This window comes from Festucalex cinctus, chromosome 16 (assembly GCF_051991245.1).
Source record: "Festucalex cinctus isolate MCC-2025b chromosome 16, RoL_Fcin_1.0, whole genome shotgun sequence".
NCBI lineage: Eukaryota > Metazoa > Chordata > Actinopteri > Syngnathiformes > Syngnathidae > Festucalex > Festucalex cinctus.
This window is the reverse complement of record NC_135426.1, coordinates 9,844,015-9,861,036: the sequence shown is the minus strand read 5'-3', so window position 1 is coordinate 9,861,036 and position 17,022 is coordinate 9,844,015. Positions and strand designations below refer to the sequence as shown.

At 42.5% G+C, this 17,022-nt stretch overlaps 2 protein-coding genes across 4 annotated transcripts in view; one reads left to right on the top strand and one right to left on the bottom strand.

Annotated features, from left to right (window-relative positions):
• The window catches only part of LOC144003002 (endosome/lysosome-associated apoptosis and autophagy regulator family member 2-like), a 27,320-nt gene extending 10,298 nt beyond the window's left edge, over positions 1 to 17,022 (top strand). For 2 of the 3 annotated variants that reach the window (XM_077498715.1, XM_077498716.1), the window contains 22 exons: positions 3,083 to 3,309; positions 4,319 to 4,439; positions 4,522 to 4,711; positions 5,691 to 5,838; positions 5,928 to 6,017; positions 7,176 to 7,281; positions 7,350 to 7,499; positions 7,833 to 7,921; positions 9,429 to 9,609; positions 10,087 to 10,215; positions 11,474 to 11,564; positions 11,634 to 11,739; positions 11,808 to 11,945; positions 13,755 to 14,027; positions 14,097 to 14,270; positions 14,805 to 15,009; positions 15,087 to 15,183; positions 15,247 to 15,348; positions 16,029 to 16,155; positions 16,254 to 16,432; positions 16,508 to 16,670; positions 16,766 to 17,022. In XM_077498715.1, the coding sequence (XP_077354841.1) occupies positions 3,199 to 3,309; positions 4,319 to 4,439; positions 4,522 to 4,711; positions 5,691 to 5,838; positions 5,928 to 6,017; positions 7,176 to 7,281; positions 7,350 to 7,499; positions 7,833 to 7,921; positions 9,429 to 9,609; positions 10,087 to 10,215; positions 11,474 to 11,564; positions 11,634 to 11,739; positions 11,808 to 11,945; positions 13,755 to 14,027; positions 14,097 to 14,270; positions 14,805 to 15,009; positions 15,087 to 15,183; positions 15,247 to 15,348; positions 16,029 to 16,155; positions 16,254 to 16,432; positions 16,508 to 16,670; positions 16,766 to 16,837 (3,042 nt within the window). In that variant the 5' untranslated portion in view covers positions 3,083 to 3,198 and the 3' untranslated portion in view covers positions 16,838 to 17,022. Of the gene's footprint in view, positions 1 to 2,978; positions 2,997 to 3,082; positions 3,310 to 4,318; positions 4,440 to 4,521; positions 4,712 to 5,690; positions 5,839 to 5,927; positions 6,018 to 7,175; positions 7,282 to 7,349; positions 7,500 to 7,832; positions 7,922 to 9,428; positions 9,610 to 10,086; positions 10,216 to 11,473; positions 11,565 to 11,633; positions 11,740 to 11,807; positions 11,946 to 13,754; positions 14,028 to 14,096; positions 14,271 to 14,804; positions 15,010 to 15,086; positions 15,184 to 15,246; positions 15,349 to 16,028; positions 16,156 to 16,253; positions 16,433 to 16,507; positions 16,671 to 16,765 lie in introns of those variants that run through there. The other variant, XM_077498717.1, reaches the window with a different exon arrangement.
• klhl42 (kelch-like family, member 42) lies at positions 383 to 2,713 on the bottom strand. Its single transcript, XM_077501236.1, has 3 exons — positions 1,562 to 2,713; positions 982 to 1,175; positions 383 to 862 (listed from the first exon to the last, which is right to left on the bottom strand). Exons 1-3 carry the CDS (start codon positions 2,323 to 2,325, stop codon positions 414 to 416), a joined length of 1,407 nt encoding a protein of 468 aa, XP_077357362.1. The 5' UTR covers positions 2,326 to 2,713; the 3' UTR covers positions 383 to 413.

The following is a 17,022-nucleotide window of genomic DNA, read 5'->3' as shown; positions in this document are numbered from 1 at the left end:
TTTAGCAACAACAAAAGAAACAAACAGCAGTTTGGTCATTTTGTGGGTTTTTTTTTTTGTGAGAGGATCAAGTAATGGAGAAGGCACATGTGCAATTAAATGTCACAGAATTTCAACTTTTTTTCTTTTTTTTTTAATCATGGGAATGCTTTTTTAAGGTTTGTAGTGAATATACAGCATGCATATCAATTAATTGCAGCAAGAACCATTTTGATATTATTTTTAAACTTAGCTAAGAAAGTTAGCATTTAGCATGTCCCCCCCCCCCCCCCCCCCTCTCTCTCTCTCTCTCTCTCTCTCTCTCTCTCTCTCTCCTCTAACAGGATAGAGAATTCAAAGTGCAGGTTAGCTCAGTTTGGCTTCAATTTTGTTTTCACCGTCATAGAAACCGCCGTCTCGTTTCCGAGGTTCTATCAGAGCACATTGGGGAGGTAAAGCGAGCAGAGCAGCATGTTTTGCCCGAACGCCCGCAGGCGCCTGAAGCCCTCCCAGGCGTCAGAGAAAATGTTGTACTTGAGGAAGACGCGATGCTCCATGCTGGTGGAGAGTGCCACATCGCGGCTCATGATGTAGATGCCGTCGTTGTGCAGCGTGCACGTCAGGTTCAGGCCCGACTTGGAGGCGTTTTCCTTGAGTTGCAGCCACTCGCCGGTGGTGACGTTGTACGACTGCACGGTCAGCACGTCCTCCGTCTCGCTGGGCATGTGCGCCGCTTGCTCCAGTTTGTGCGTGTAGCCGCCCACCAGGTAAATGGTATCCTCCACCGACAGCATCTGCTGCTTGCGGACGTGCACTGTGCACGGGCGGAACGCCGTCCATGTGTCGGCCACGGGGCAGTAGCGCAGGAGGTTAGTGTTCCGCACTGTTGGGAAACCAAAAAAAACATTCAAAAAATGGCCTAAAGAAAACAGCAATAATGAAACGAAAGTGGCGCAAAATGAGTGAATTAGCCCAATTTGTACTTTGAACATTTGCGCCCACTTTTCGTAGTGTATCCTCCCATGACGTAGATCATTCCCTGGCACTCGCAGGCCGAGAACTCGGCCAGCGGGTCAGGCATGGACGACACGCAGGTCCAGAAGTCATTCTCCGGGCTGTAGCACTCCACCGTGCCCAGACTCTGGCCACCCACAGCGTACAGCTTCCCTTGCACGGCCAGAAGCTTGAAGTTGGACCTGGAAGACAGCAAAAGTGGCCAATTCAATCAATCTGTTGTGCGTGACTTGTCCACCTGGGGGCAGTATAATACAGACATGGAGATACATGGACAGTCACAGCTTCTCCGAAAGCTACAGTAGTATTAGTTATTTGCAGAGGATAAAGAATCCTGTGAGTATTATATTGTCTTTATACGTGTTTTATCCGTTGTTTAAACGATTGTAATGCCATGACGCCGATCCTACTCCTTCGCCTACAGTGCTTTGCCTTCTTTGTTAGCATTAAGTTAAACACTTATCTAAGGCACACAATGTGCATTCCTTTGATGGTAAACGTCAACTGCAAGTAACAATTAACGGGCTGGTTGTCTGCCAACCTGCTGCTCCAGCCATGTTGTCATTACCTCTTCTGGTTGAGTGGCGCAACCTGGCTCCACTCATTCCTGCATGGATTGTAGCAATGCGCTCCTGATATCTCCTGGCTGCTGGTTCGGTAGCCCCCTACGACAAAGAGGTAGTTGTCTAGCACGGCTGAGCCGTACCCTCTCACGTTGATCATTTCCGCCGGCAGGTTGTTGGCCAGGGGTTTCCAGCGCTGCTCGGCCTCGCCATACCTCAGCATGTACCAGGGCTCGTCCTGGTCTGGCACGTCCAGGCACAGCCTGCTGAAGTCCCCCATGGCTACCAGGGTGGCGGTGCCCCTCATCCGCATCTCCTTCGCCTGCTCCCTGACGGCGGGGGGCAGGCTGCAGAACTCTGCTCGCCTCAGCATGGGGTGGTAGTAGCAGCTCATGAATTTGAGGCAGGCGCCGCGCAACTCGTGGGTTCCATAGATCTCCGAGAGGCTATAGAGCTCCACGCAGTTATCCAGCCGGATCTCCGCTGTCAGGAACTTGAGAATGGAGGTGACCTGCAGGAAGGAGGCCGTCTCGATCAGGTCCTCCAGGGTCTCATTGACTATTTCCACTTTGGAGGTATTGATGAACTCAAGGACCAGCTCCAGGCCAGGGGCGCTGAGGCCCTGCAACTGCACGAAGTCCTCCGTGGACTCCCTCATCCCCGAGTTGTATAGAGCCCGGAAGTAGTCGCTCTTTTCTATCAGCTTCCTCTTGTTCACCTCATACGTTTTGTCTTCCATCACGATGGCGATGTTCTGCTCCGATGACATGACGAAAAAAAAGTGCGTCTAGAGCAGGCCGACTTACATGGATTTTGTTTACATTTCGCCGATGTGGACCGCTCCAAATATGGCCATGTTCGGCCCATAGGTCGTCATCGAGCAACTTTTATTTGGCCGGGGAAGCTAACTTGCTAACGACACGAGGCAAAACCGGCCACAAACATGCCGCTTTCGCGCTTTAACACCCCGCGAGAGTCTGTTGAAAAACTCTCCGGATAATCACTGTTGTTGTCTGAGTGACGTAAAGTGTTCCCAAAAGCGACAATGATAAATTCCGTGTCATTTTGTTAGCCTCTGCTGCCAATTTGGGATTGTTTTGGTTCAAGTGCTCTTCTTCGTTGGTGGCTCTATTGCGTAACTGCGGTGTGCTGCTGCCACCTGGCGGCGGCTGCAAGTCACAGCGCTCCGGCCGGTTTGAATGCATCGGCGTTGATTTTTTTTTTTTCTTTAAATATATACATATATGATTTGCTGATTCTTTCACAATAAATAACGAGTCGAACAGTTTTGGACAACCTGATTTTGAACAACCCATTAGGAAACCTGGATGTTATTTGAAGCAGGTTCTCAACGAATGTCTTTTAATTTGAAACTAGGAAATGACACGTACGCGTTCCATCTGTCTTGACATCAGTAATGCACAATGCATGTCTTTTCTCGTAAGTCTTTTAATTTGAAACCCGGACATGTCATCTCGCGCACATTTGTGACTTGACGCCGCTGTGTGTGTGTTTGTGTATGACAGACAGACAGACAGACAAGACAGCGGCGCATCAATGACTTGGGCGCCACACGCCCGGACCGATTCGACCCTTCGGCTCCAGGCAGCGGGCCATTTGCCGTTCGTGATCCGAGTTGAGGATGTGGGAACTGGCGTGGGCCTCCTCGTCCCCCCGCTGCCTGGTGGTGCTCGTCATCATCGCCACACTGAGGGCAACCTGTGCGGACACGACGCTGCCGCCATGCGATGAGGTCAGCGCGCACTGTCGATCATATTTATGGAATATTGTGAGGAGCAAGCGGTTCAGAAAATGGATGAATGGATTATCTGTCATATATGTCAACCAGTTTCCTGGATGGCATCTCGTGTCATGCTGGCCATCATACTCAAGAGCGGCTGTCAGTGTTGATTGACACCGGGATCCTGTTCTAATTATTTTGTTTGCCTAAATTTAGTCTAATTGTACTGCTGTAATATTTTTTGAATTAATCCAAAAAATATTATCAGTTTTATATAACAAGGATGACTTATGCCTAATTTAGTGTACTACCATTTTTGCATAAAACAAAATCGTTTTATTGCACATTAAAACTAATAATGAAGATATATTGTTAATTTGAAAGCATCCTCTGCTCATATGCGCTGATACTATGTATTGCCTTTCCCTTACCACGCTTATGCAAAGATGCTATCCTTGCCAATATAATGCCTTCTTTTTCATGCTGCCTTCTGCTTCCACTCAGATTCAGTTGTTGTCACTGCTGCCTCTTTATCTCCTGCCCCCCGTCCAATCTCATCTCCCTCCGCTCATCAGTCGCCATGGCAACCAGTATGAGTCACCCGTGAGACCCAACAGATCCCACGAGCTGGCTTTTTGTCTTATTCCCTTCCTCAGCTCCTTATCGTTTTCACCGCCGTGAATGCTGCTTTTAATTTGCAGGGGGCAGGTGCCTGTGTCTCTGCCTGGAGGGGGAAAGTGGGGGTGGGGGCATTGCTGAGGCGCGTTTGTTTCCTCGGGGAGGTGGTGGTCTGTGGAAGAGCTGGGAACACATACATACAAACATACAAACATACAAACAATGCCTGCATAGGAAATGTGGTATGACCCACTCCTCTTTCCCTGGTCCATTAGTGGCAGTTGGTTGCTATGGTGATCAGGGTCACTGACATCACTTTCACTCCACTGCTGTCCATTAACGGTTGCCGCTAGCGACATAACACGGGATGTTTTCCTGACGCTTCCGTGCGTTTTATGTGCAGATGGACTACTACTACCAGTACACTGAGTGCGACACCATGGGGTCCCGCTGGAGGGTGGCCATCCCGCTCAATCCCGGCACCTGTTCGGGCCTCCCGCCCCCCAGCAGAGGGACGGACTGCAGTAAGTACAGTGCCACCATGTGACCACAAACTTATTTTGTTTTTGTGTTATTTAAAATAAAATAAAAAAATTTCCCGTTCAGGCTTCTCATGTTCAGCCGGGAAGTTCCTGGAGATGTCTACGCAGTCGTGCACGCCGTGCGCTGCCGGCTCCTATTCGCTGGGCAGCGGCCTCCGCTTCGACCAATGGGACGTCCTGCCCACTGGCTTCATCAGCATCGCCAGCTTCCTCAACGCCAGGCCGCCCAACGGCGATTTCCAGGCGTGTAGCAAGTATGCCACGTTTACATTTCCACAACTAGCAAGAGAATATTTTAGGGCTGGGTTTAAAAAAAATCTATCAAATGGATTTTCCTTTTCAAGCCTGATATCGATTCATAAAACCATCAAGTGATTATTTTAATATCTCTTTTTCCCATAAATTCATATGAAAATAGATTTTTAAAGGCCAAAGAACTGTTTTTTTCTTACTGTTCACATACAATACAATTTAAAAGTATTTTTTTTACATTTATGAAAGACCTGACTTATTGCACTGAGACAATTCAGAATCTTTTTAATTCATATTTATAATGATTGAAATGTTGGTTTGTTGTGATTGTATTGTGTTAATGTTTTATGTTGGGTTTCTGTAAAGCGTTTCGTGACAGCTAAGGCTGTTTGAAAGCGCTATATAAATAAAGATGACTTGACTTGAATTAGAATTATAAAAATATTTTGATATCCTTGCTGACGTCAATGTTTGTGTAACACTTAACGGATTACAACACGTGTTACTGTCATGGATAAACTAAATCGTTTAACAGTTAATTTCTCAGAATGTAACTTGGAATTTAATGTCTGTGGAGTTTTTATCATGTCATCTTGATTATTTAATAACAATTTATGTTCCATAATTAATATCGGATTGAAGTAAATTGAACTTGAATCGATTGAGGAGATTAGAATCGATACCCAGCCCGAGTATAAATATACGGCGTTAGAGTCAGTGTACTATGGGATGTTTGAAACAAAGACTTGACAAAGAAATAATGGAAAGCTGGGAAGATGGAAGAAAGGATTCAAGGATGTATTAAAAGATGGATGGAAAGACAAATAGGAAACTATGGAAGACAGAAGGATCGAAGGATGGATGGAAGGGAGGATGAAAAAAGAACAGATGAAAGGAAGAAGGGGTGAAAGATGGCAATGAGTATGAGCGTGCCACTTTTCCACTTGACCGATGTGCGTCTTTTGCGTGCACGTGTCGCAGCTCGACGTGGGCGCCGCGGGGCGTGTACTTGGAGTCCAATCGGGACGAGTGCACCGTGTCGCTCGTTTACGTGGTCCACCTGGAGAAGCAGGGCTCTGTCTCCTTCACCTACCAGTACCCCGACAACAACATCTTCTTTGAGTTCTACGTGAGAAAACCGCCATCTTAATAATGTCCGCGTTACTAGTGCACTTTTTTTTTTTGTGAGACCATCTGCGCGTGCGTGTTTGTGTTCAGGTCCAGAACGAACAGTGCCAGGAGATGAGACAGAGTGACGAGCAGAAGTGGATCAAGGTCACCAATAATGGAAAATGGGGGACGCATGCGGTTAGTGAAAGATTTTCACTCCAACCTGCTCACAACATACGTATAAACACGCTACGTTTGTTCTCATTGCTTTGCCTCTGAATGTCTTGAGCTCAGTGGAGGAAGTCAACCCAAAACATCTTTTTTTACAATATCTTCTACTAGTCTAAATATGGTATTCTGGTTAATATTGCGTTAATGGAATATGAGTTAAACAGTAAAATCCAGCAGTTTTTATCAGTATCAAAAGCAGCCATTTTGCCACTTGCTGTCGACTTAAGATGACATCAGTTCTCAGGTAACAACCAATCACAGCTCAGCTTCAGAAAACAGGTGATCCGTGATTGGTTGTTGCCTGAGCCCTGAGTAACATTGTCAATCAATGGTTGCCTTGTGATATTGACAAAAAATGCTGGATTTTACTGCTTAATTCGTATTCCACAATTATAATATTAATCAGAATGTTATGTTTAGACTAGTGAGGTCATATAACATTATTGTCAAGAAATCTTTAAGGTTGACTTCCACTGTAATCACTGCTGTTTTTTTAAGATGGAAGACTGCAGGGGCAGCAGATACAATGAAAATAGTCGAGGTCCCAGAATTGAACCCTGTGGAACACCATATGTTCGTTATACATGTGAAATCATATTGCATTCTAGACATCAAGTCTTGCCTATATTATGAAATATGACTATTGTGAATTAGAGATAGACCGATGTGTTTTTTTTCAGGGCTGACTCCGATGCCTGTTGTTAGTAGTCAAGAGGTCCAATAACCGATATTTGAAGCCGATATTCGTTTTCAGTAAGAAGGGGGAAAAAATATTGGCATCAAAATTTTTAAAAATACAAATGCCAATCTTTGTTGTAATGTTTATTGAATAATTTTTCAGACTTTTCAAAATGTAGATTTTTTTTTTTATTTTTTTTTATCTTAGACAATACAATACCAAAATTTAAAAATACTCGAAATCTTAAACTTTCACGTTTATTTGTTTTAATGTCAAACAAAAACAAAAGGTTCCCAGTGTCAGCGGTCAGCAGCAACTCTTTTAAAGTCAACTGAAAATTTAAATAATTAGTTCCCAGAGTTTAAAATGGTTTAAGATTGACCTTATATCGCCTGATAACGATATTCGTCCTGGCCAATATTCCTGTGATGAACGTTGTGTTACAGATCAACCTGTGGGCCGGCACCAACATCCTGTACTGGAGAACGACGGGCATCCTGGTGGGCGTCAAGATGGTCAAACCCGTGCTCCTCAAAGACATCAAAATTGAAGGTAACCCCTCCTCTGGAAAAGTGCACAATGCTCATTGTGCTCATTCTTGTTTTTGCGTCCGCAAAAAGGTGTGGCCTACACGTCCGAGTGCTTTCCCTGCCGACCCGGCTGGTTCAGCGCCAGCGCCGGCTCATCGTCCTGCCAGCCGTGTCCCGGCAACACTTTTTCCGGCAAGATCGCCGCTTCTTGCACCGCCTGCCCGGAAAACCACTACTCGCGTACGTACACATCAATGTTGCTTGTGGGCCTCGTTTCTTAAAGGGACAAACGTGAATTCACAACACTTCACCTTTCCCGCATGTGAAGAAGCATTTTGGGAAATTTTATCCTTAACCGATGGAGCCTTCGGGTAAAAGTGCCAAAAACCTCCAATGTATTGATTCCATTTGGAAACAAACTACAGCATAAGATGCGTGAAAGTGCTGAGTCATTCCCTGCTCGGGAATAACCCATTCCATTTGTCATTGTGTGTTCCATTTAAAAGTCAATCAAGCTCATTAGAAATGCAAGTCATGATGATGATGATGATGATGATGATGATGTTGTCACAGTGGAGGGATGGGCCGAGTGCAAGGTGAGGCCGCCGTGTGCCGATAAGGACTATTTCCAGATCCACACGCCTTGTGACAGCGAAGGCAAGGTTAGTGTGCGTGCACACACTTCCTGGTTCCTCATACCAAAATTTACATAACAAGCTACAATTCCGGTATATTACTGTTATGACATAAATTGAGCGACATGTCAGAAAATTCATTCTTTTTTTATTTTAAGTAATTTAGGGGGGGAAAAAAGATAACATTAGATTGAAGATAAATGTCTTCAGGAAGCCTCGACCAACTAAACGTGTGCCATGTGACTATTTTTTTTTTATTTTCATTTTGGCGACATCATCTGAGCCACGCGTTGCTTCCGCTAATGTTGCAAAGGACACAAAGAAACATGGCCAGAATAACTAATAACACAAAAGTTGCGTTCCCTCCAAGCTCATTTAATGCATAATTAATATGACATTATAAATTTTGATTAATTTGCCAGCAAATAAAAAAAAAATACACATTACATGATGTTTTGCATGCACTAAATTAAATTGAAATTAAATTAAATGACAACATATGTAACATAACTGTTAAGTTCAGGTGGGCAAACTCGGTCCTTGAGGACCGGAGTCCTGCAGGTTTTGGATGTTTCCCTTCTCCAACACAGCTGATATTATGATCAACTCATCAGCAACCTCTGCATGAGCCTCATAAATGATCCTCTTGATTGGAATCAGCTTGTGTTGGAAGAGGGAAACCTCCAAAATCTGCAGGACTCCGGCCCTCGAGGGTCAAGTTTGCCCATCCCTGATAAACGACAAATTATTGTAGAACAGTGAAATATTCTGAATTTCTGCTTGTAATTCAGAATTATTGTTGTAAAGGGACCAACAAAGATTGGATGTTATTTTGTTATATTTTCTTTTAAGAATCTGCCCAATGGATTGGTTATCTGATTTTTATCTTGACAAATACCATATCAGAATCTCGGCCTAAAAAAATAAAAAAAATAAAAATCAATACAGTTTTAGTCAGGCCCTAATAATTTTATTAATTTAATTATTTTAAAAAAAAAAAGATTGATTTTTATTCATTAATATGTAATCATGTATTGAATTGTAAGTCAGAAATTGATGCAAATCAATTTTAATTTTGGTGCATTGTTACAATTCTAATAATTGTTTCCAAATCAGGATCTTAGCGAAATTGATAGTATATGAGAGATGGCATCAAATTAAATATTCATATTAATAATTGTGTACAACCAGCAAAGTGCAAAATAATAAAACAGGAAAATGTATTTAAACCATCTCTAACCTAAACACATCAATCAACAGATACATAAATTGCATGTTGGTATATGGATTGGTTCATAATAAATATAGTCTAATCATATTCCAATAATAGTTGTACAATTAGTACAGAAAGTGGGAAATATGATACTGAGAGTGAAGACGAATTATAATGGGCGCAAGATGTATGTATGAAACATATATTGAAGTGGTTTGAATGGAAAATATGCATCAATGTATCCACTGGATTGTGCAGGTGTACCTAATGTTATGTCCAGTAAGAAAATGTTTGTTTGTTTTGGTTTTTTCCCCGCCGCAGACGCAAGCGATGTACCGCTGGGTCGAGCCCAAGATCTGCGACGAGAACGCCAGCGGCGCGCTGGCGTTGCCCGCCTCGGAAGCCAGGAAGCCGTGCCCGCCGTGCAACCCGGGCTTCCACAACAGCAACGACTCCACCTGCTCGCCGTGCCCACCCGGGACCCGCTCGGACGGCATGCACGGTAACACTTGTGCGTTCTTTCTGCCGCGTTATCTCGGCTGGGGCATGTCGCCGCACCGGTTGGTCCTGAACAAGTAGTCCTGGATTTAGGGCGGGGGTCAACGACGGTTGAAATTTTCAAGTGGGAGGCTGTTCACTCGTATTTGTCTGATTAATGATGATTTTTTTTTTTTCAGCCAATAAATATCAATATACAAAACTTTATTTTGATGAATCACTGCAAATTGAATGATCACTTCGACAACTTTACCAGGAATTCACAATGTCCCGTCACTGATAAACCCCAGTTTGATGGACCATGTTTTAGAAACTATGTTGTTACACAGGATTTGACGTGTGTGTGTATGTGTGTGTGTGTGTGTGTGTGTGTGTGTGTGTGTGTGTGTGTGTGTGTGTGTGTGTGTGTGTGTGTGTGTGTGTGTGTGTGTGTGTGTGTGTGTGTGTGTGTGTGTGTGTGTGTGTGCGTGCGTGCGTGCAGCATGCACTCCATGCCCTTCAGGCACAGAGCCGGTTCTCGGCTACGAGTACAGATGGTGGAACGTCCTGCCCGCCAACATGAAGACTTCCTGCTTCAACGTGGGGAATTCCAAATGCGACGGCATGAACGGTAAGAATTTGTAAGCATTTTACAATCAACACAACTTCAATTTCGACTAACTTTTTCCTTGAAGGGCTGCATACAGACAAATTAAGGATGCAAGGGCCACTTTGACATTTTCTGATTTATTCAACATCTTAAAACAAATCAATCAAGCAATTATCTATTATAGTTATGCAAGCGTATTTTTGTTTTTTTGTTTTTGTTTTTGTTTTTTTAATGTCTGTCAAAGGTGATAAACAATGGAGGAAAAACTGCCAAAAAACTGCCAAAATTAAAAATAAATACACTAAATGAATGAATAAATAAATGTGAAAATAAAAGCAGCTATAAAAAAAATCAAAATTAAATACAAAAAAAATAAATGGAAATGGAAATAAAAACAACAAAATAAAAGTAAATAAAATAAAAAAAATAGGTTTAAAAATACATGTGGAAATAAATAAATAAAAATATATGTACAAATGGAATGAAATATCAATAAATAAAAATGCCTGCGACAGGGTGTACCCCGCCTACTGCCCAAAGCCAGCTTGGATAGGCTCCAGCACCCCCCGCAACCCTTGTGAGGAATAAGCGGTCAAGAAAATGGATGGATGGATGAATAAAAATGCTCTGCTCTCACATTTATTTACATAATGCTGCAGATGCTCTGTCAGGACGAAATGTTATTCAAATAAGAGGGCGTTCCTAAGCGTGTCTTGGATTAGACTCCGCTGTTGCAAACTGCCTTTCAATGTTCGAGTGAGCGGGTCAGCGAACAAGGAAGTCTCACCGGCTATGCGTGGAGAGCTCCAGCAATGAACAACTATCTCGTCCACTGTCACCACAACTTGCGACTTGTTGTGGTGACAGTGGACAAGGAGACGCTTAGGACCGCCCCCTCATTTGAATAACATTTCATCCTGACAGAGCGTCTGCAGCATGAAATAAATAAATATTTTTTTACATTCTTTATTTAATTTATTTATTTATGAATTTATTTATTTATGAATTTATTTATTTATGAATTTATTTATTTATTTATATATATATATATATATATATATATATATATATATATATATATATATATATACATAATATATCGTTTTATCTGTTTATTTTCACTTTTATTCATTTATTTATTCTTTTATTTTTTATTTTAGCAGTTTTGTACCTCCATAATAAACAGACTGGGGTATTTCATGATTTAAAGTAAACATGAGATCCTTGGTGGAGGTCTCCAGCATGTGTTCAATGTGAGTTTGTGTGTGTTGACATTCAGGTTGGGAAGTAGCGGGCGACCACGTCCGAAGCGGCGCCGGTTCATCGGACGACGACTACCTCATCCTCAGCCTGCACGTGCCGGGCTTTAAGTAAGGGTGCCTGAAAGGCGGGGAAAAGTATTCATACGTGAACAAGATGTGTTTTTGTTTTTGTTGCAGGGTGCCAGCGTCGCTGTCGGGCATGAGCAGCGGCGGCGAAGTAGGTCAGATCACCTTTGAGTTTGAGACGCTCTGCATTGGAGACTGCGAGTTCTACTTTATGATGGTGAGTGCCTGGCAATATTGTGCTTCATATTGGGGAGTGAGGCTCATTCCCTGCGGTGCCCCCTGCAGGACGTGCACAGCAAGAGCACCACCGTGGTGGAGTCGTGGGAGGCCAGCAAAGGCCGCCAGTCGTATTCTCACAGCGTGAGCAGGAACGACTCCGTCACCTTCACGTGGGCTTTCCAGAGGACCAGTCATGCTCTGGATGTACGTTAAGAAAAAAAAAAAAAGTCATAATAATCATATTGTGGCTAGAGGTAAATGTGATCTCTAATCAGATGCAGCATTGTTCGACCATTTACATCATCAAGACTCCCAAATATGTCCATTAACTAGGGCTGTGCAATTAATCGAAATTCAATTACAATTTCAATTACACTCCACAATTACAAAATAGACATAATCGTCAACATAAAAGTAAAAGATTATTAATATTAATTTTGAGTTTGTTTAAATGTATATATTTGCACCTTTTTTTATTTTAAAATGACTGATTTAATAAATCTTGTTTGGGCCAAAAGGAACTTGCATAATTATAGTGTTTCAAATAAATGTATTTATCTTAATTTTTTTTTTTTTGTACCAAAAAACGAATGAGTCTTAATTGTGATGATCATTATTATTTATTTATTTATTTATTTATTAAAAATAGAGCAGCCCTACCATTAACTGAGCTGTTTTTTTTGTTTGTTTGTTTGTTTTTTGTTTTTTCTCAAAATTTGCTTGATTAAAATGTAGGCACACATTTTTTTTCTTATTATCCTCATTGTCAGTTTATGTATTGTAAATTTTTAACTTAAATTTAGTGAGTAAAATGAACATTTTCACATACTTTGGGCTTCAGTCAAACTTTTTTTATTTTTTTTTTTAAATAAACTAGGCGCACTATGACCCCTGACCTGAAATTTTCGGTGAGCAATTCACTGTAAATTGACTTGTGAAGTAAATATTCATTCCTCTCATTTCATTACTGAGAAATGGGCTGAAAGGTTGCGGCAGATGTTTGTCAGCAACAAAAAAATAGTCATGAATTGTAATTATATATAAAATAAATAAAATTGCGAAGTTTCAAATTGTAAATGCACTATCTGAAATTGTAGTGGCGAAATGCAACCATTCAGGAGCAGTTTATAGCCCTGATATGTGTTGTCAATTTCTTTCATTAAAGTACTGATTTATTATTATTATTACCGTATTTTCCACACTATAAGGTGCACCTAAAAGCATTCAATTATTTCAAAAGCTGACCATGCGCCTTATAATCCAGTGCGCCTTATATATGGATCAATGTTGAGCCGCAACCGGTCTCGCTGTCAAGACGCTATCGGTGACACTGCACGATCGGTGACGCGCATGCACAGAAGATCCCGCCATTTTAGATCGCAAGCTAATACTACTACTTTACCTCTATTAAAACAACTGTTTATTCATTTTGGGAGTGAATGGAGTTGTCAGAAAGCTGGTTTGTAATCTATTAATAAAGTTTGACTGACCTATCTGACTGTTTTGTTGACATTCCCTTTAGCGCAGCACCATCTAATGGATACATAACGTAACCCCAGCCTCTACTATAGCGCCTTATATATGGAAAAAGTTTTAAAATATGTCATTCTTTGAAGGTGCGCCTTATAATGCGGTGCACCTTATAGTGCGGAAAATACGGTATTATTATTATTGTTGTTGTTGTTGTTGTTATTACTACTACTACTACTACTACTACTACTACAAAAACAGCAAAGACCCCAGAATGGAACCCCGTGGAACACCAAACGTTCCGTTACACATGTGAATTCATATTGCTTTTTTTGTGTGTGTTTGACATAGTATCAACGGATTAAATAATACAGAAATCACACGATGTACCATCACAACAGCCACAAGTCGACAACTGAGGACACAAAATTCCCTGCAGTACACATTCGCCCAAGCGATGTAGTGTGATCGCCTGCAATGACGCGTAAACTGTCAATCCCAAGTCTCTGGCGCCGTCCCTAATGAAGCGTCCCGTTTGCACAGGTGCGTCGCTACGTGGGCGACAGCGTGAAGCTCTTCTCCATCCACGTGAGCAACGTGCTGGAGGGCGTGGCCTCGAGCTGCCGGGCGTGCGCCCTGGTGCCCGACGACTCCCAGCGGGCCGGCTCCTCGTGCGTGCCGTGCCCGCCCGGCTTCTACATCCACGCCGAGACCAACCGATGCAAGGAGTGCCCGTCCGGCACGCACCTGGCGGGACGCCACACCTACGGCCGCGAGGCCTGCGTTCCGTGCGGGCCCGGCAGCGTCAACAACCAGGTGAGTGATTGGTTTGCCGACATAAATGTGAAAAAAATAAACAAATCCAAAACGTACTTTGTCTTCCAGGAGCATTCCCGTTGCTATAGCGACTGCTCCTTCTCTCACTTGCACGACAACCGCACGCTGACCTATGACCTGAGCGCGCTGAGCGACGTGGCCACGCTCACGCTTGACCCCAGCTTCACCACCAAGGGCACCAAGTACCTTCACCTGTTCAACATCAGCCTGTGCGGCCACCAGGTGAGTCCACGTCTGAGCAAGTGTCGTCTGCCTTTTCCAACTGGCACCCTTGCCACCAAAACTGCCAAAATTAAATATTAATAAATACATGAATACAAGAGAAAATAAATAGAAATACATGAATACAAGAGGAAATAAAAACGGATATAAAAAATACAGTTCATGAATTAAACAAAAAATAAATAGAAATGAGCACTATATGTATACATGTAAATGTGGAAATACAAAAATAAATAAATAGAAATAAATATCAAATATTTTTGTCTATTTTTTGTTAATGGATAAATAAATAAATAAATATCAGTCAAATTACAATTATTTTTATTTTTTCTGTTCATTTGTTTATGGTATATGTATATATGTGGAAATTTACAAAAATAAATATGTAAATATCAGTCAAATAAAATTATTTTTATTTGTTTCTATTTTTTACTTTTATTAGTTCATTTTATTAGTTCATTCATATACACACACGCACAAGTTTTTTTTTTTTAAAGAGAGGTCAACTTTCTTTTCTTCGCCGTGTGTGTACAGGGCAGGCGAGCAGCGGTGTGCAGGAACAACCTGACCGACTTCAGCGGCGTGTTCAGCAAAGACGAGCGGGGCGGCAGCGGCGCCAACCTGCTCGCCAACGCGGTGGACAGCTTCATCTGCCAGTCCACCATCATCCCCGCCGACGGGCGCGGCTTCCGGACGCCCATTTCCTCGCAGTCCGTCGGCCTGGCGGACACTTTTCTCGGTAAGGCAGCTTTTTCGAGGGCGGGGCGACGGCTGTTTTGCTGGGATCAATCAGTGTTGATTTTGCGCCCCCTGCAGGAGCAACGGTGGAGCGCTTCCTCGATGGCGTCAGCGCTGACGCGGAGCTCTTTCCGGAAAACACGAACAACTTTCCAGATATTAACTTCTTCTACAGGTAGACAATTAAAATATACTCTTGTGTGTTTCTGTTCACGTTTTACATTCATTTTATTTTCAGGTCGACACAGGTGACGGCTTCTTGCGATCAGGGCCGCAGTTCGGTCATCGTGGTTCGCTGTAATCCGGCAAAATCAGAACGTGGGGAACTGTCTGTGCCCAGGTCAGTCACTGACATCGCTATGCTGCTATGGAGAGATAGAAAAGTATGAAAATGTTCCGTCACGGTTGTCAGTATGCTTACGATAATTATTTTCTCAAGGGAATGACAACCAGTTCAGTTCACGAGTTCACATTTATTTTTTAAAAATTGTAGACAGTTTTCGACGGAAAAATATAAAAATGAAAACCATTAGGGAAAAAAAATAAAATGTAAAAAATGTACTGTAAAAAAAAAAATGAAAAAAATACACAAATATTGGAACAATAGAAAAATACAAATTGGAAGAAATACCACAACTAATGTCTTAGAAAACAACAAAAGATATTGCAGAAAAAAATATTAGTGAAAAATACTCAAATATATGAAAAATACACAAGTATTGAGAAAAATGTATTCAAATTAGGAAATAAATCCCCCAAATATTAGGGAGAAATAGTAAAATTACATTAAAAAAAAAATTGGAAATATTACAGAAAGATTTGTCACATACAAAAATATTAGACAACAAATATTTCACAAACTATTCAGGCATTTATATAATTTGTTGAAAAAAAAAAAATATTAGAAAATAATAAATAACAAAATAAATACAAAACTATTCCATGCAAAATGTAGCATTCTGGAGAGAAAAAAAAAGCCTTCCCATAAAGTTGGATTGAATCTTTAGTTGTTTTTTCCAGCTCTTGTCCTGCAGGAACCTGTGACGGCTGTGCCTTCCACTTCCTGTGGGAGAGCGCCAGTGCTTGCCCACTTTGCACACAGGACGACTACCACCAGTTGGACGGCGCCTGCAAGGGTAGCATCCAGGTACCCACCCACGCACACACTATACTATTATATTATATTACCAACTGGACATCCCAGCGTGTGGACATGTTCCCTTTATCTGCCTGCTGCCTTTCCAGGAAACGTTTTACTTGTGGAACGAGCCCAAGCTGTGCATCAAAGGCATCCCGCTGCCTCCCAGAAGCTCCGCCCCTTGCGAGTCCGTCACATTGTGGCTCAAGTTGGGTGTGGGCGGCGGAGCGTTTTTGGCCGCGCTGCTCGTCACACTCACCTGCTATTTCTGGAAGAAGAACAAGAGGTGATGGATTGATCGGCAGCGCCGTCCTCAAACTTTCGACTTGTGTGATCACGTGACGTTCTGTAATTGCGACAGGCTGGAGTACAAGTACTCTCGGCTGGTGATGTCGGCGAACAAGGAGTGCGAGCTGCCCGCCGCCGATACCTGCGGCCTGGACGAGGGCGACGACCCCGACGACGACGACGTCTACACCCGCAAACCGTCCCTGCTGGGGAAGTTCCGCGCCATCGCCAGTAAGGTGTGTGGAAGCCAGCTTTGGATCCTAAAAGTCGAGGGTTCTCAAACCTTTCACATTATTTTTTTTCTAATTGAATTTTAAATGGTGTCTTTCAGCATGAAAGAGGAGACAGCAGTGAATCTGTGCAGCTCAACAGCTCCCAGGCAGACCGCTGGGTCCTGGGATAGTTGTCCTTGACCAGTGTTGCTTAAGCAAGAAAACGCTCATGAGCCTCGAGTATCACGAGATCAAAAAAAAAATGGACCTCTGTATTTTTTTTTTTTTTACATTTTGATTTGGGTTTTTGTTGACATGTTTATATGAGTGTTGTTTATTAAAGTTTAATAAAGTCCTTTATGACTGAGTGGAATAA